The sequence below is a fragment of the Uloborus diversus genome, chromosome 7, assembly GCF_026930045.1.
Source record: "Uloborus diversus isolate 005 chromosome 7, Udiv.v.3.1, whole genome shotgun sequence".
Taxonomy (NCBI): Eukaryota; Metazoa; Arthropoda; class Arachnida; order Araneae; family Uloboridae; genus Uloborus; species Uloborus diversus.
Window position 1 is genome coordinate 162,315,842 of NC_072737.1, and position 19,973 is coordinate 162,335,814.

Genomic DNA, 19,973 nt, shown 5'->3' on the forward strand with positions numbered 1-19,973 from the left:
TAGAAGTCTTACTATTATTTTGTTTCATTTATTTGTTTTTTAATATTATAAAAATAGGAGGATCTTCATACAAGTAATATTCTGATTTCAAAAATGCAATTGAGAACCAGGTAGGTACACATCCCTACTGCTACAAAAATTATCAAACTTAAAGTTCCATCTGCTCAGACATCGCAACCAGCTTTTAATCCAATCAAAGAGGTCCTTTTGAGACAACCGTTGTCAGCTCTTGCTGAATCCCGGCGGCGGATTAGCAGCTTTCAGACCGTAGTGCACTCGACTAGCCGGATTAGCAAAACCAGGTGGAGGTCGAAGCATCGATGGAGATCCACCAGGGGTCATTTCAGATATGCTTGATTTCTCTGCACCACTTCTATTTGGGGCCAGTGAGGATTCAACATTACGTTCTACAACAGGTTTCTTAATCTGAGATTCACTTTCTTTGGCTACTGCTTCTTGCTTGAAATCTTCGGATGACTTTTTCTGATATGGTCGATTTTGCCATTTTTCTGAGCCATAATTTTTATAGCCCCCGTTTTGGGGAGAATAATGGCCATAATTATAAGACTTATTAGGATTCCTTTGATACCGACTGCTTCTGTTATTATAGTCATATTTATCATGATACTGTGTATCATTGCCATAATTATGACTTGAGTTATAATTTGAATAATTTTTTGACCTCATAGGATTCAATTTATTTTCCTGAGAATTTTCAACCTCAGTTTTGTACAAATCATCACTAGCAATATTTTCACTACAATCGCCACCGTCATTTTTTTGTGGAGTCCTTTCAGAAGGGAGGTCATTTTTCCGAACATGTTGCTCTTTTCTCTGATTGGCATTACTAGAGTATTTTTCTGAAGAATTTTGGTCAGAGTCATTTGCCTTTTCATTTTTATGCTGAAACTTATGGTCGTAATTATTCCTTTCTTTAAAATATCTACCACCAGATCTTTGCGTATCTTCTTTATCTACATCATTTTGGAATTTGTCTTTACGGTCATAATTACTTCTTTCTTTAAAATGCCTACCACCAGACCTTTGTGTATCTTCTTTATCGTCGTCTTGGAATCTGTCTTTACGGTCATAATTACTTTTTTCTTTATAATATCTACCCCGAGATCTTTGCGTATCTTCTTTATCCCCATCTTCTTGAAATTGGTCTCTGTGGTCAAAATTACTCTTTTCTTTATAATATCTGCCACGAGATCGTTGTGTATCTTCTGTATCCCCGTCTTCTTGGAATTGGTCTTTATGGTCAAAACTACTTTTTTCTTTATAATATCTACCACGAGATCGTTGCGTACCTTCTTTATCCACGTCATCTTGAAATTTCTCTTCAAAATGATCATTGCTTTGGTGCGGTTTCCTATTGTGATAGTTGAACTTATAATAATTGTTTGAACCATCATATCGTCTATCCCTATTGTAGGAGCCATTGTTAGAATAATTATTATAGCGCTGATACCTACCTCGCTGATTAAAACGTGGATTTCGATTGTAATTGTATCTATAATCAGAATTATTTGTATGTTTAGGTTTGACAGAATCTGGAGAGTCCGAGTTCTTATTTACTGGATCATTAACTTCCGAAGTGCTTTCTTCAGTTGGTTGTTGATCTTCAGAGTCTATTTGCACTGCGTCTTTTTTAGAATAATGCTCTTGACTAGCAGTTCGACTAGAAGCATTTTTGAACTGTCCATCTCTATGCCGGTGATACTTTCCATAATTATTCTGTCGATAGGCATCAGGCCTTCGTTCATATCTGTCAGGTTTTCGTTCATATTTTGGATCAAACTTTTTCCTCCTCCCACTATTTCCCTGAAAGTTTTCCTTTGAACTTGATTTTGTATTTTTCTCATTCACTACGGCTTTATCTTTCGGAGACTGATGTGCATCTGGTTCCGCATTACTGGATTCATCAAGGGAAGACTGTTCCACCACTTTAGAATCGGATTTTTCTACTGAAGTGGACTGAGTAGGCATCTGAAATTAGCAAGAACATTTTTTTTTAAGTAAGGGAGCTTAAAATGCTTATAGTTTTGTCATTCATTTCTATGCCTTACATTCTTTAGGTCATTAAAAAAAATTAGTTAATCACCAAAAGAAAAACCTGCCCTGATGGTCATCAATGGATGATATATAGTAAAGTGGTTTTTAAAGAAATTTAGAAAAGTTTCAAGGTGCTGTAAACAAGTGGATCCCAACCTTTTTGGGCTCATTGCCCTCTCTAGAGGTTGACTGACCTAGATGTCCCTCCCCCCCAAAGAAAAAAATCTAAAATCAATATGCATACCAACTTAAGTTGTACCAAGTGACATTATGAAGGTGTGGTAGACATTTTAACCATATACAGTGAAGCATCGTTTAAACGTTTTTGAAGGGACTGTATGAAAAATGTGTACAAACGAAAAAACGTACAATAGGTATAGATTAACCCATTCTTTGCCCCGGCCGATACAGGATCGGCTGCGCAGTTTGTGTTAATACTGCCCCGGCCGATTCAGGCTCGTCACAAGAAAATGGTTCCTAACTGTCTTTGACGAACCTGTTTGTAGCAGTTTTTGCTTCGGCCGAATATGTGTCGGCGATCCTTCCAGGGGCAAAACCCTGTTATTGCGCTTCTCTGTTGGGTTCTGGTGCTTTTAGGGGAGCGGTAATCAAGCTCTTTTCCTTGGACAAAAGGGATGTAACTTATAGTATTTCATGAAACTTGTTGTAATTTATTTTATTTTACTAAGATATTAACCTTACAAGTACTCTTGGATGGGACACGTATGATGCTTCAAATAATCAGGCATTATATTTTTATCTTTTCGTGGAAGCTTTGTTTCTTAGCATTCTGGCATTTGAACTCCTGATGAACAAGTGTGAAAATATTTCCTTACACATTTAATAGTATTTCTATGCCTGAATAAAGCAAATAAACAGATGTTTTTTTCTTCTTATCAAAAATCCACCTTCTTACACAAGCAACCTTCACTAAATTGTTCAAAATCCTCAAATTTTATAATTTATTTTATACAACATTTTTTAAAAATTATCTTACACATTTTAATTTTGTACGAGTATGTTTTTTTTTAAATTATAATGTGTTTACTACGCTTTTTATTTATTTGTATACTATTATTATTTTTTATTATTTATTTATTTTTAAATCCTGATATTTTCAAACTTAAATTTTAACTTTTTATATTCGCGGCATCCTTTGATGGATTTCTAGTGATACAGTTTTGAATATTTTTAATTTCACAAACAAAAATTATGACGAACGCATTGATTATACGTAATAGTTGACCATGCAAAACATAAAATATATACTACAGTACAAATGAAATTATAATATCTTGAGTTCTTTTCGTTTTACTCATACAAAATGAAACATTCCTTTTCTCCCTTTCTTTTTCAGATTTTATTTATTGTTTTAAAATAGCTCCAATGTTTTAATTGCACCTTCTTTTATGAGATTTTAAAAATAGAAATAAAATATTTGGTTTTTTTCAATAATCAAGTTGCCTTAATTAGTAAATAATCCTATAAAACTAACTAAAATTTATCCAAATATGTTTTAAAATAAGAAAAACAATCCGAATCGATTTCAAGCAAGATTTTCTTTTTTTTTCTTCTGAAGACATGTTCTCAAATACAAGCAGTAAAGCTTGCTTTGAAATTCCTTTCTGATTCAAACTGCTTTGTTGTAAGATAAAAATAATGTGGAAGGGTTGACCGCAAGACACCAAGGGGGACATCTCCTTAGGGAATCCGCCCAGGCAGTCTCTGTTATTCCTCTCTCGGTTGGGGGCTTTTAGTTGCATGCACAAAAGTATCCTTTAGGGAAATAGGGGATTAGCCGCAAGTTTTTATCTTTTGTAATCATTTATCTTTAAAATACTTCCCACGCTTGAGCAACTGATATCTGGACACTCAGAAGGGATTTAAAAGTCATCGCAATTACGATAAAAGAACTGAAAAGCAAAGAGATGTCTCTGTGTTTATTGGTCGTTTTAAAGGTCACAATGTATCAAAAGGCACCGAAGAATACTTTTTATCCACTTAGCAAATCATTCCCACAGTTAAAGCGTTTTTGTCCATTCAAATCCCGTTCTCACAGGTTGGATCGATCAGTCAATTGTTTGAAGAATGTTTTGTTGAGCCTTTTGAAAGGTAGATCATCTTACATTTAACAATTTTGATTTCTTAAGTGTATAAAAAGAAAAGAATAATATACTGAGATAAAAGCAAAAAGAAAAATAAATCAATAAAATAATTAGTGTTATAAAAATAATTGCTTTTCGTCCTATCCTCTATTGTTTATTATTTTTCCGTTATGTACTGTGTAAATTTAATGAATATTTCAGCACATATTAGCAACCTTGTATTTTATTGCACTATTCAATTCAGTGCCAAAAAACTAATAAAGCGAAGCGATTTTCGAATGCAAGCTGAACAGCAAAAACAACATTAAAATCCCGAGAGCAAAATGGGGAGAAAAGCGCTATTACAACGTAGCAAAAAGCAACTCCGTTTGTTATCTGCAGCATGCGCGTTAAGGGGTTTCGGGCTGATTATGGAATGGGTTAATGTGTATTCGACTTTGCAGGGACCAATTTTAAAAATGTATAATTAATAAAAACGTACAAAAGAGAAACGTATAAACGGTGCTTCACTGTATTTTGAGATTAACAGACCTCTCATGAACATTCAAAATGATTTTTTTGCCCTTTTTTGATACATAAAGAGATAAATATTAAACAGAAAAATATTTCTGTAGTTCATTAGTTTGTACAGTTAAAGCATAATAAAGCTTAAAACATGACGTTTTTTACACTAAAAGCAATCAGTTCGAGTAAACTTTAGAGTTTCCAAAACTCTGAACCTCTTGATTTTAACCGCCTTCTTGTGTAGCAGAATACTGCAATTTTGTTTTTTGACTTGTAGCTTGTAAAGTAAAAATTGCATGATAGCATGTTCTACAAAAACTAAAGCTTACAACACTGCCATGCTAAGCACAAATGTCGCATCTGCGCTTTTAATCAAAATTGAGTTACGGTCACCAAGTGATTCTTTGTCACATACTTTAACTATAAAGTTTTATGATCATTTGTGAATGGGAAATATTTAAAAAAAAAACTCTGAAAAAGTTGCATCCATATCAAATACATGGAGGCACACAACTTTAAATGGTAATTTCTCATTTTGAACTCAGATGTAGATACAACTTTTGTGCTTAGCACCGTCATTAGTCTCCTAACTTTTGAATCAGTTTTAATTTTATTTTTATTTTTAAGTTTCATTGCAACCTGTAGTTAAGTTTTTTAATTCAGAAGGAGTTCCAAAAGCATCTCTTATTTCTGGGATGTAGGCATGACACATTAGAAATTCTGGCTACTGCTGTGTTTGAACTATTCTTTCCATGGTCAGGACCACAAATTGCCATTTTTGCCCGATTTAAAGACTTTTGACCTTTTATAAACCAAGAAAACTATGAATCAATTGATAAAAACACTCCTGGTTATATTTTAAAATAAAATAAAAAGCAATAGTTATAGAAGAATCAAAATGATATTGGGCAGCTCCTTAGGCAACTACTAAATGAGGAAATCCGAACTTCAGCATGATTATTTTGAGTTATTGAAATCATCGCTGATTGCTATTGGTGATGCTGATTAAGTTCCCTGAAGTATGTTTAGTTCTCATGATGCTTATCACCGTGCAAGATGGATGGAAAAGGCAGTTACTGCTTGAAGATTTTGCGCTTTTGAAAGGAATTCAAGCTAGTATCATATGAGGCAGTGAGAAGCAAAGGGGCGTAAGTGGCAAAATGAAAAATTTGAAGATAACCAGTACACATGACAGGTGAACCTCTCCTCTGTCTTGGGGCAAGAGATGGTACTAGTAGCCCTGGTAGTTGCTGCTATACAGCACGATTTAGAGAAGAATTTCAATGAAAGTCTACCTGGGATGTTATCTTTAAACGCCTTTTACTCAAAACTGGAAAATGCCCACTTACATCCCTCTACTCCTCACTGCCTCAAATGAGATTCGAGCATTGAAAAGAATATGTCTGCTCTAGGACTGGGAGATACATCGATGCATCGCAAAACACTGGTGTCAAGCAATCATCGCCACACCAGTGTTTATATTTAGTGTTCTTCCGATACACTGTGATTCCCGATGTATCACGATACATCATGATGCATCGCTGATTTTCCTACGGCAGCAGCACGTTTGTGCTTATCACAATACCTGTGAAGGACTGTGTTCACTGAAACACCGTAATGCGTCGGAGGAACTGCCTTTGCGGATACACTGCGGCTCATAAAGACTCCAGCATCTGAGGTCTGAGCATTTGGCTTGTGAAGCAGAGTGATGTTATGCATGGTGCAGGGCCTATTTTAAGGAAATTTGACTGTGTGGGCAACTCTAACTTCCTTGGAATGGGGGGGGGGGGATTGTAAATGTGCAGTTTATGTTAGCTGAATAATCGTCAAAAAAAGAGTTGGGGTGTGAAAATTGGAATTAGGGAAATTATTGCTAATGGTCGTTTTGTTCGATAGGAAAAAAGTGTGAAGAACATAAATGCTGTGACTCAGCATTTAAAATAGTTCAAACATCACTGAGTGTTAGAATTTTTTTAATTTCATTCATTATAATACAACCATTAGAACCATTTGAATCTAGTTTCTTTTTCTTAGGTTAACCAAAAAGTGCATCTTTAACAGAAATTTGCTGCTGCGATTTTCTTTTAGCACTCATACTTGCATTCTCGATGGAATGCAACTGCAATGCAGAATATAATAGAGAGCGTAAAAACAAATGCTTCAAATGACCACGCACAAGCTTTGTACAGGACACATGGGGCCGGTTTCACCTAAAAAATGGCTACGGAAGATTACATGACGTTAATCCACAAACTCTGTTTACGTGTTACGTGCTGCCATCTATGAGTTTTGGAGTGCGAGACATCGTTGTTTAATAGTTTTATTTATTTAAAAACTTTTGCTTGTGGGAACGGTTGGGGGTCACGCTTCCATTTTTTTACAGAAAAATAAAAAATATATAGAAACACATAACCGATGGAAAAATTTAGGGAAATGTAGGTGGGCAATTTTGTTTGACTGTGGCAGCAATTTTATTAGACTGTGTGGGCAATTTCCCAAAAAAAACCCCCATTAAAATATGCCTGCATGGTGTCAGCACCGCGATATATTTTTTAAACCATGCCAGGTTGTAGTCATTTTGCATTTTACCATTACTGGCCAGTTGTCTTTGTTAAGGGTATTGGGGATGGCTCCTGTTATTAGTGATTTTTCTGACTATAGTTGTGTGCTCCACCTGTTTGCTTACATCCTAGCATATTTTGATTTTTTTCTGTGTGTGTGTTGGGGGAGGGGGCAACTCCCCATAGAGGGGTTCTAATTATAAAAATCCAGTTGTTGTCAGATCTTTTCCTTATTTCGCACAGAGGTTCTTTGATGTTCAGGAATTCACATACGGCAGTTTTGGGGGCTCTGTTACGGGGGAAAACCACCTACCCCAATAAGGGGTTCGCCTTTTAGAAATCCAGTTTTTGTCAGACCTTTTCCAAATTTGGCACAGAGGTCCTTTGATGCTCGGTAATTTGCACAGGATAAATTTTGTCCATCTATGGGGGGGGGGGGGAGCAGAGACCTTCTATGGGGGGGGGCTCTCCTTATTAAAATCAAATTTTTCTCGGATCTTTTCCAAATTTAGCACACAGGATTTTAGATGCTCGGAATTGATATAGGGTAGTTTTCATTCCACAATGGGGGGCAAACCCCATAGGAGGTTCTCCTCATAGCAATTGCTTTTATCGGATCTTTTCCATTTTAGCACAACGGTCCTTTGATGCTTGGGGAATCACACAGGTTAGTTTATGTCCCTCTATGGGGGTGGGGGGCAACCCCATAGGGTGTTCTAATTTTAAAATCAAGTTTTTGTTGTTCAAACAAAGGTTCTTTGAAACCAATTTACATTGAATTTGCAATAATAAACTGAATATTTTGGCAAGCATTGTTTCCCCCAAACTACAGCACTGAGTACTAATATAGTATACAAAAAGTTGTCTTTGTGTTAACAGAAGAGGATATAGTTTTATTATGTTTTGTGAAACTTTTACCTTATTTTTTAGAAAACATAATACATTTTTTGCAGCCATTCTATTTTATTTTAACAACAAATTTAAAAAAAGAAATTCTGACTCTCACATTCATGCATACCATAAAAATATTAGAAAACTCAGAGCTAAACTTTGTAAAGGGCATCAAAACAATTTTCAGCAATAAGAATGTTAGTACATATTTATGATTGATGTGGACATTTGACTGTTTAAAGTTATTAAAATGTCATGTTTTAAAAAATTTATTAGAGCGACCGCAACTATTTAGCAATTTAGAAACACTACTTACATCAGAAATTTCAAGTAAATATTTGTTTCTTTCTGCTTCTACATCAATTATTCCACCTTTCTCCAACTGCTTCTGATAAAGATCAGCCATCTTTTTTTGCAAGTCCACAATTTCCTCAGTCAGGTTAAACGTTTCTTCATTGATAGCAGTTGGTGGAGGATATTCTTCATCACTCGTAGAAAATTTTATAGGGATACGACACATGGGGCAGAACAGCTGAAATAACACAAATATTTTTTAAGTGACATCAATAAAGAATTGGTTAATTGCACCATTACATACATACACACAGTCATGGATGTTTAAAATAAATATGTGAGACCTACTGACAATTTCTAAACAGCCATTACTTTCTCGATAAAAAATGGATAAATAACAAACAATAAATACTAACCCTTAAAGAAATAAATAATAATGAAAACAATTTGAGTCAGTGTTGGCAATTTTGCATCTATATCTCAGATTTAGCATTTAAAATTTGTATCCAGCTGTTTTCAGGAAAATTAGCTGCTTAATCATCTACCACTGATATTTTGAAAACATATGCTTGTTCTCAACATAATATCATTGTAATTAGAAAACGGAACATATTAGAAGAATTAAGAACAAAATGTTAAGAAGAATACTATTCCCTTGTTAGACCTTTTCATTTAAAATATTGCTAATTGAAATAAATTAGTTCACTACACCTGTCTGTATTTAAGAGGAAAAGAAAACCTATACATTTTCAAAACTTGTTTTAGAAAATTTCAGGGGGACATCCCCCAACTCACTTTTCCTTTAACTGAAATAATAGCTTAAAATTGGGCCTTTTTGACTTCCAATTTATTGGGGGAGGGAAGCCCTCAACACAAGTCAGTAAAATATTGTTTTTAATACTTCAGCTTTGAAAAATTCTGGGGCGAGAACCCCTGAACGCATTCCTCTAAATTCAACAAAGTTGGGAAGAAATAGTATTTTTAATACTTTAGCTTTAAAAAAAAATTAGGAGAAATGCCCTTGAACCAAAGTTTTTGGGAAAGAACACCCAAACCTCTTTCCTGTAAGTCACCTAAACATAGCCTAAAAATAACGTTTAATATCCCGTTGAAAAACTGTTGGAGAAAATCTTGAACCTCTTTCCCTAGGAATTTTAAACTTTGGCATAATTTTGTCATATATTTGAATATAAAGAACCATTGTTTATAATAATCTGTATCATATCATCATAATTTGTAAACAAATCAGTATTTTTAAGTAGCAAATTTTGTAGTAGCGATTAGATACTTATATCATAATAAGGCTCCTTAGATTCAAATATGAAAAGATTGAAAGCCAAAGTTTAACATTCTGTGAATAAAGTGCAAATGCATGTGCAAAATGTCACATCTGTGTAAATGGACTAAGCATGCAATAGCTTCTTTGAATAACCTACAGAGCATCTTCTACATTTTGAGTTTGAAATCCATGACTTTCCATGAGTACTGTTCGTAACTTTTCATGACTCATGGGATGCAATTTTTCCAGAAAAAAACATTAATTTTTTACAAGAATGCCTAAACTAGTTGTGAAAATTAAAATGCAACCATCTGATTTATGCTTGGGACATATGTTTTTAAAAATTCTAATTAAAATGAATTGTCACTAGTTCAGATACTATTATGACTAAAAACCAATTTGTGCATCAATGATTATTGATAAACATGAAATAATTACAAAGTTTTAACTTAATTATTTTGCTATTAAGGACATATGTCTATAAATCTAAATTTTTTAATTTTTTTATTTATTTTTTTTGGGTTCATTAAATCATACAAAATTTTTATGTAGGTAAAAATTTACATAAAATGAATTTATTATGTTTTCTCCAAAAAATCAGACATAGATATGGCACACAATGATTTTTCAAAATAAAAGCAGCTTCAAATGTGCGGCAATAATGATATAAAACTACTACTGAACAGGGAAACATTTGAGCTTGATTTTATATCTGTTGATTTTTTTTTTTACTTTTTTAAATATTTTACTTCATAAAAAAATTAAAAAATTAAAACTTATTTTAAAAAAAAGCTTGTCTAAAAATTCTGTGACTAGCAATAATTTAGACAATACTAAAATTAAGTTTACAATAAATAAAATAAATAAATATTCAGAAAAATAAAATAAAATATTAAAATTAAAGTACTTAATAATTAACTTACCAGACATATTTCTACCAAAAAAGCTACAAATACTGAAAAAATTCCTGATTATTATTATTTTTTTTGCAACATTTACGGTTCTTATAAACATTTTATCCTCGAAAATTCCCAACTTCTGTATTTTATTGATGTCCTAAACCTCCTTAATTCTTTAGACCAATTTTATTTTCTAAAAGCAAACTTAAGACACTGCTGAAAACTGATGATTATTTTTATGAGTCTCTTGAATCAAAAGGGATGCAAATGGCTGAAACTTTTCGAGTCAAACAAGAGTGGCAAAATTAGAAATCTACAAGTCCTCAGTGGCGTAGCTAGTGTTTGCCGCCCGGGGCGGTTCCTCAAATTGCCGCCCTATCGTTGTGAAATAAGTTATACACAAAACTATCAAACGTGTTTAAATTAAAACTAGAAATTTAACTGAAGAAAAAATAAGACCTTCGTTATTCCCTAAATACTTTCAAAAGAAAAAAGGGGGGGAGGAGGGTTAGGGCCCACACTTGGAGAAAATTGCTAGATTTAAGTCAAAAACCGAAATTTTAGTAAAGTTATTAGAAAGAGTGCGATGGGTTTACTCCCGATTTTTTTCAAAATTAGCCTCTTTTAGTGTTTCTTTGTTGACGCTAGGGGATCGGTGGACAACGAAAGGAAATTTTACGACATTTTAAAATGCAGCTTAGGCAACGTAGAAGTCAAGGAAATCGGGAATGATCGGATACTCAATGCGAAAATTTTAAGCTCTGAAATATGCAATTTTTAGGTTATCTTCGGCAACGCAATTGCATGCGTACTCTTACACAGTTGTAGGTGTTAGGGAAGAGATAAGCGCTGAGGTTTCTTACTGAAATGTTTTTTAAACTGAAATCAATTTTAAGGGTATCTTGGTGGTTTGGTTGAAAGGGGAAGGTTTGGGTTCTTTCTTTGGGAGTTGTTCGACACCGAAGTCTCAAAAACAGAATTCTAAGCTGTCTTTGGTGACGTTGAGAAGTTCCCTAATGGCTTAAAAAATGCTGCGAAGCCAAGCAGTTCTCTCCTGAAAAATGTCCGTAATTAACGTCCGACTTTGGGCTTTGTTTTATTATGTTAGGAGGAAGGAGGGGACAGAGAGAGGTTTCCCTCTAAAAATCATTCTTAAAGCTGAATATTTTTTTAGACTATCTGTCAGAAAGAAGGGTTAGCAAGCTCTCCTACTCACACAAACTTCTAAAAAAATTTTTTTTGGGTTATCTTTGGGACGTAAGGATAAAGGGTGAAGTGTTCTTCCTTCGGAAATTTTTCAAAATTGAAGTTTTAAAAACGCAGTTTTAATCTTTGGAGACGTTAGGTGAAAGGGGGAGTTCGACTAAGATATCTATCTCAGAAAAATTCCAAAATTGAAGTCCTAAAAACGTTATTATAGGCTATATTTGATCACTTTAGGAGATCAAGGGCAGTCAGTGTTCAAATGCTGTTTTCACAAATTGATATTGAAGTATCGAAGCTTTAAGCTAGATGTTGAGACTTTAGAAGAGAGAGTGAGAGTTTTCTCCTGGAAAGTTTTCAGAATTAAATGCCTAAATATATCCTTTTTGGCTGTGTTTGCTACGTTGGAGGAAACGGTAGGGATAGACGCTCTGTCTAGAATTTTTCAATATTGAGGTCTAAAAACGTATTTCTAAACTACCTTTGGTGACATCAAGAAAAGGGATAAGATATTAAAGCGCTCCCCTGCCTAAAAACATTTTCACACTGCTCAACTACAGATTGGGGGTGGGAGATTTTCACAAACGGAATTATTTGAAACTGAATACTTTAAAACGCACATTTTAGACTATGTTTGGATAAGTTGAGGGTCCAACCCAAATGTTGAAAAATGAAATTCGCTGACCTTCCACAAGGAACAGATTAACATGTGATCTAAAATAGTCGGATAGATTATCTACTCTCAAAAGCAAGGAAACAGAAATCCCCCTCATTTGAAGAAGAGAACTCTTGTAAAGAGTGGGAAATCAAAGCAAACTCTGAAACATATAAAGTGTGATGAGCAATAAATTGTTTTGTGTAACATTTTACACCTCCCCCTCTTTTTCTTACTCGTCACTATTTTCCTGAAATAAAAAAAAGGACATTTTTGTTTCTCGAGCAGGCTTTCAAGAAGCTCTAACCTTCAAATCCTGTATTAGCTTTTTCTTAACACAAAAATTGGAAAAGTTCATTGTTTTCGTCTTCCGGAAGTTAACCTCTACAGTCTAAATAACAAATTTTCAAAAAAATACTATGCACTTTTCATAATGCACTGAAAAAGAGAAAATAACTTTTCTGGGTCAGAATGGAATATTTAAGTATTACTTTAGTTTTCAATTACTCCAATAAAATGACACCACAAACGAAGAAAAGAACGGCTCAAGTTAGGTACAGAATTTTTTATTATTATCGAGCTTTCAATTAAAAATTTGAGTGTTGAAACACGCATAATTTTCTGGGAAAGTTTGGTTTGAAATGACTTGAGCTGCTCTTTTCTTCGTTTGTGGTGTCACCTTCTTGGAATAATTGAAAACTACAGGAATACTTAAACTGTCCATTATGCCCCAGAAAAGTTATTTTGTCCTTTTGAGTGCTTTAAGAAGATATTTTCTTGTCTGCAATAATAGATTAAAACCATAATTCCCTTATTTGGAAAATACATTTAATTTTTCCACATCAAAAGGGCCAATTTGCCGCCCCTAGAAAAGTGCCGCCCAGGGCGAACCGCCCCCTCTGCCCCCCCTTAGCTACGCCACTGAAAGTCCTTAAATACATAATTGGATGGGGGGGTGGTAAAAATAAAGCTCAAAACATAGTTATAAATGTCCAATCGGTAGAATCACATAGAAAAGAAAAACGAGTGAGTATTATAGAGGTGGATGCAATCGGATTTTGAAATGTGTGAAATATGAGGGGCTGACACATAAAAGCATAAGAAATGGATAAGATGCATAAATTTTGCACCTAATCTGTACAATTCGATAAATATGCATGTGCTTGAACACAAAATCCATGACCAGCTGTCAGTTTCCATGATTTTTGAGCATTTTTTGCTGAAAATCATGACTGTCCATGACCATTTTCAAACATAGCCGAATTCCCTGATGTTCCATGACTTTGCATATGTGGACACCCTGAATTTAACAATCACTCATGCTATTTTTTTTTCCAATCTATCAGTAATATATTTTTTCTTTAAATACCATTTATTTTTCACCAATGAGTTTTAATCTAAGTATTTCATAATAATTCAAAAATAGGATTCATTTACTCAGACTATTATTCATTTGCTTAACTTTACTGAACAATATAGATAACTTGAAGCCTTCCCGGCACAGGTCACAAGAAATGACATCAATTAAAAAAATATATATATCTTTAAAGCCACTAGAATCGCTGCAGAGGTAGTATTTTGTTCTCTTTAACAATCATGGATGGCAGAAATACAAAAAAGGCTTTTTTGTTGGCTCAACTTCTTATTCAAATCACCTCAATTTGAAAGCTCAAAAATGAAAATTTTTGCAAGATTTTAAAATTCTTTATTCGCACATAAATAGTCAACCATTTTCTTTGTTTTCTGCGAGGTATTCCATCATATTTGTGTAAAAGATTTAAATTCATTTTTGAATGCATGAATATGTTTTTTTTTCTGTTCTAGGTGGGTAGTGAGAATGGTAACACCACCCACTGAGGAAAATTTTTCATAGACTGTAAAATCTATGCCTAGATGATCTAATAAATCCACTACAAGTGTTTTCTCATTATATTTCAAGAAATTTTAATGACTCATGCCGGAAAGGGTTAAAAGTGATTTGCAAGTTATATATCAAAAAATAACATACTTCAGAGGATTTATCCACGTCTTTTTCTTCACTTTCTTCAGCATTTTCAAGAATATTTTTGACATATCTTGCCAGACAATGTGAATGAAAATAGTGATAACATTCAGTCCTGGTAAAGATGTCTTGTTCACTAAAACCATACAAACAAATAGCACACTCACCACTTGGTCTATTTTGGGATGTTAAATGTTCTTTTGCAGCCTAAAAGAATTATTTTTTTGTAATAATCTTTTTAGAACACAGTAAGTACATAAAAAGCTAACTAAAAGGGCAAGTAAAATATATACAGAGGCTCCCTTAAGTGTTTGTACACTTTAAAAATTTGTAGTAAAATCAAAATCTCCTGGAACTAAATTCAAAAGTTGCGTGCAACGAACATCACCGGTCAACTGGTGAGTAACCGATTACTAACTGCAGCGTTCTATGATCAACCGGTTACTGCACCGGTTTCCATTCTAAGTTGTTGATTGGTTGATTGTAGCACGTGATCAACTTACTGGTCGCTACCGGTCGTGCTCGTTGAACGTAAGCAAATATAAAGACTAATATTTTTTCCACATCATCTCTCTGTCATTCTAAATAAAATACAGCATTTAAAAAAAAACTAGCTGCGTGCCCGGCGTTGCACGGGCTACCTAAAAAATGTAAGAGCAGTCCAGTTGATGCTTTTGTAGTACACTGACAGTAGTTTCTAACGCGTTAAGGAATAAATAAATGCGCGTAAAGCAAGGTTTGCAAAACACCAGTAAAACATATTTTTGCCAAAACACCTCATCAACGTTAATAATCGTTATCAATGATACAAGTTATGAGTACATTTTCAGTCAGCACAAAAGGGGAAAATATATGCATTATCAACTATAATCTTTACTCACGTTAAACTGAATTGCATCTGATAGACTATATCGGAAATATTTATGCACAATAACAATCCGCTTTTTACATAAAATAGTCTACTACCCGGCGTTGCCCGGGTGTTTATTAATGCAACATACCACTCAGATAAATATTTGGATGGATTCTATCCACATGGTCGTACAAGAATTACATCAATCCGTTTTCCAGGTACAAACCCTCAAAGAACTCAAATAACTTGTAAATCACTCATTTTACTTTACGACGTGCACGGTCCTCCTCGAAAATGAAAGTTATGTCATGTGACGCGTATTTAACAAAAGGCGTCACAACAGGTTTGAACAAAAAAAAAAAAAAAACAGCAAAATTTTGCTGCAGATTACGGCAAAATAATCGAAAAGTAAACAACTTAAACACCCTGATTACAGGAAAAGCCTTAAAACAAAAGCCTAATTTTATTTCTTTATATTCGAGAAAAAGAAATGGCAACAGATCTTTCATCTCAATGATTTTCTTCACGCTGTAAATTTTAATAAAAGCGTTCATCCGGAAAGTTGAGTTGAAGCACTGAATAATAATTTGAATGGAGGAAAGCCTTCGAAAAATATGGATTTGATTTTGAAATCTAAGAGTCATAATTAATAGTTTTTAATTGATATCTCCGCTAATTATTATCGGAGGATTATGTTAAATAGCCAAACATGAAGACGGGAAGATGACGAATCCATCGATACCTGGTTCGATGGTCAGTTCACTGTCGTTCGGGAGAAGAAGCTTGGACATAGATAGATAGATAGATAGATAGATACTCAGATTTTATATGTATAAGATAATGAAATGCTTCAAAAAGCAAAGAAACAGAGAAGTAACAAACCACAAATGTCATCATACAATAAAATATTTTTTTGAATAAATTCACAATTTAAATTATTAACTGTTGTTTCTTTATACAGTGAAACACCGTTTATATGTTTCTCTTTTACACGTTTTTATCAATTATGCATTTTTTAAATTAGTCCTTGCAGAGTCTAATACGCACTACCCAGTACCTATTATAAGTTTTTTCATTTGTACGCTTTTTTCATACAGTCCCTTCAAAAACGTATAAACGGTGCTTCACTGTATTATTATTGCATTGTGTTGACACTTAAAAAAATAATTTGGCTTTTTTTTACTCCATAATATTCTACTTATTATTTTTAAATGGTTCGTATTTGTAATAAACAACAAACACTGTTCTAAATATGATTGTTTTTCATCATAGTAGCAGTAAATCAATTCGAAATATCGCTAATTAGTGAAATAATACCATTCTACAGTGTAGTACGTCATAAAATGCTTTAAAGAAAGAAATCAGATGAAATCCAATGAAAGAAAGGGCCAACCAGCAAAGTCAACAGAACATGTTTAGAGATTTATAATAAAAAAATTATGAAAAATCTATGTTTGAGCATTGCTAAGGTTTCTGCAAAATGTAATGAAACATCTTGTACTTGAATTTTACCTGAAACTGTTCTTCAAGTTCTCGGAACAGCTGGACTACAAGGGTTCATAGTCCGCAGATAATTTTTTGATAGTGTGGGAAACAGAAAACTTACACTTTGAATCACAAAATAAATGATAAATAAGCCCAAATTGTAATGGAATAATGTCTTTTTAGCAGATGAAGGTAAATTTAACATTTTTGGTTCTGATGGGTGTTTAATTGTAAGGAGAAGAAAAGGTGAGGAATTTAATTCCAACAATCTAGAAGGAACTATACATGGTGGTGGAAGTTGTTTTGGTATGGGGGTGTGTGTCATGATCAGGACTTGATGATTTAGTATTTGTGTTATATAGTTAAAAGTTACTTATCTGTTTCAAATGAGAGTAAAAACCTTTCTGTAAAAATCTTTCTTTTTTTTTTTAAATATTTAACATGAACACAACTTGCTTCTTGCAAGACAAAAGGCAACTGAATACATGGTGAAAATCAAAACATGTTGCTGAAAAACCAACAGTTGGAAATGCAGTTACATGTTTAGTTAGATGTGAGCCAACACCTGATTGGTCCATTGATATTTAAATTAGCTTTTGGCTGTTGACCAATCACATGTTGGCTACAGTTAAGATACTGAAAAATTAATTTTATATTAAGAAACTTACTCAAATTTTATATTAATTTTAATTGGTAATTAAATATATATTTTATTTATTTATTTATTTTTTTAACATGAAAGAATACTCTACAATTTGTTGATGGAATAAAAAATCATTTTGTTTATTTAAATATTTAAAAAAAATAATCGTAATTATCAGACTAAAATTTGGGAAATGGAAAAAAGTATCTTTTACCAAGATAATGATAAGAAGTGCATAGCTTAAAACATTTGCTAATAATGTCTCTAAAACTGTCAACAAGTTTTAGGAATACACCGTCAAGCATGCCCAAATCCAATTTAAACCCGATAGAGCATATTTGGAGAGAACTGGACGTTAGAGTAAGAAAACAAGGCATTAAAACTAAAAGCAGACTAAAAACAGTATTAAAACTAAAAGCAGACTAAAAACAGTATTATAACTAAAAGCAGACTAAAAACAGTAGAATAATCAGAAAGTGGATGAACTCAAAACTCACAAAAAAAAAAAAAAAAAAAAAAACTAATGAAATCTATTCCCAGATGCTTAAAGGCTGTTGTGGATGCCAAAGAACATCCTGTTGAATATTAAACTAATGAAAAATTATATTATTTACAAATAAGTTAGTTTTTTGCAAAAAGAGTAGACGACTTTTGTGAGATAAAGTTTTTGATACATTTTGATTACTATTTTCTTAAAAAAACAAATTTCATTTTCTTGTTAAAATAGTTCATGCAGTTTTGTTAAGAATGAATCAGAGATATAGTATTAAATATAACATTCTAAAATATTTGTTTTAACTAATGGATGATAAAGCAATATTTTATTGAAATTGAAAAGTGTAAAAAAACTTTTGGGAGCCACTGTATATTAGAGTGGTACAAAAAGACATGAAAAAAAAAGTTTCTCCTAGATACCAGGACACCCCTCAATATTTTTAGACTTGTGGATAGCAATATACTGGGAAAATTTTAGCTTCCTATTTCAATTGAAAGAGGATACTCAACCCCCCCTCCCCCAAACTTCATCAGTATGAGGAGGGGGTTAAAAAATAAGTTGAAATGAAAAAACGACACTACATGTTAAAATATACACGAGTATTATGCATATACAGTGAAGCACCGTTTATACGTTTCTCTTTTATACGTTTTTAAAATTGGTCCCTGCAAAGTCTAATACACATTAACCTATACCTATTATACGTTTTTTCATTTGTACGCTTTTTTCATACAGTCTCTTCAAAAACGTATAAATGGTGCTTCACTGTACATTGCAATAAAATAATTATTTACAAAAAAACAGCTGGGGAAATTAAATGTTTCTAAATTTGTGACATTTTCTATGCTAAGGCTAATGTTAAATTAAAGGGTCATTGAGCACCGTCTTAAAATTTGAATAAGAAGCTAAAACTTTTACAGCATAATACTATTAGTAAAAAAAAATAGGGGGTGTCATGGACTCTAGTTGAAAAAGAGTTTTTTTTTTTTGAACTACCCTACTGTATATATTAAAGACATACCTGCCAACATCTACTGGAAAAAAATCCAGTAGATGATTGAGACCATGGGTGCAAGTTTGGTTATGCATTCAATATGGTGATGTGTTCAATACAGAAAATATTTCGAGCCCCCCCCCCCCCCTGCTACGTATGCATACTTAAAAGAAAATTCTACACATATAAATGTTGCTGATTTTTACTATGCCAGTTTTGGAATTTGTGCTTTGTTTGAATTTTAAGCTTTTGACTTTGTATCAATATGAACCTAGTTTTAAGTGTAGTATTTAAGCGTTTTTTCCCTTTTTTTGTGTCTGTTTCTTTGGGGCACTTTTCTCATATCGTAGTTCCTAAAACGTAAACGTAGACAACCGCCAATAATAGAGGGGGGGGGGGGAGGGTCTCGGAGCTCTCCAGTCAAATGTTTTTAAATGAAAGACCTAAAACGCAATGATAAGCCATTTTGGTAACTTTCGAGGAAAGGATAGAGTTCAGAAACTTTCCTACAGCTATTTTTCAAACTGGGAGTTCCAGAATCGCAGTATTAGGCGATCTTCAAAAAAAAAAGAGGGGAGTTAGGGGGGCTCTCCCCGAAATTTTCTGAAATTGAAGCCTTAAAAGCGAAATCATCCATGCCATCTTTCATGATGTTCATACGTTTTTTGAATGCATTACCGAAGGGATGGAGTTTACGAACTCTCCTTTGGCAATATTTCGAAATTGAAGTTCCAAAAACGCAATTTTAGACAATGATGGATGATGTTAGGGATAAGCATTCCAGGCTATGTCATTGTTATTTTATCAGATCAATAAAATAAATCTTTGGACATAAGATTTTCATATTAATAACTTATCAAACATAACTCATTAATTATAACAATGATGATTAATATAACTCATTGATAATTAACATAAATCAGTTCTGGTCGGAGCAGTCTACCTGAGGTAGTGTGAACCAACCAGAAAAGAAGGAAAGGTGGGGGAAGAGTAAAGGCGACTAAAGAACAGGCATCGTTACCCCACCATGTCTTCATTTGAAAAATAATTCTTT

General features: G+C 33.4%; 1 protein-coding gene across 1 annotated transcript in view; it reads right to left on the reverse strand.

The window, feature by feature from the left end:
• Window positions 1–222: 222 nt before the first annotated feature.
• LOC129226969 (probable serine/threonine-protein kinase clkA) overlaps window positions 223–19,973 on the reverse strand; it is a 35,508-nt gene continuing 15,757 nt past the window's right edge. Inside the window, exons 2-4 of the mRNA XM_054861597.1 lie at window positions 14,455–14,655; window positions 8,433–8,648; window positions 223–1,989 (exon numbers count right to left, since the gene is read on the reverse strand). Coding sequence (XP_054717572.1) covers window positions 223–1,989; window positions 8,433–8,648; window positions 14,455–14,655 — 2,184 coding nt within the window. The remainder of the gene's footprint in view (window positions 1,990–8,432; window positions 8,649–14,454; window positions 14,656–19,973) is intronic.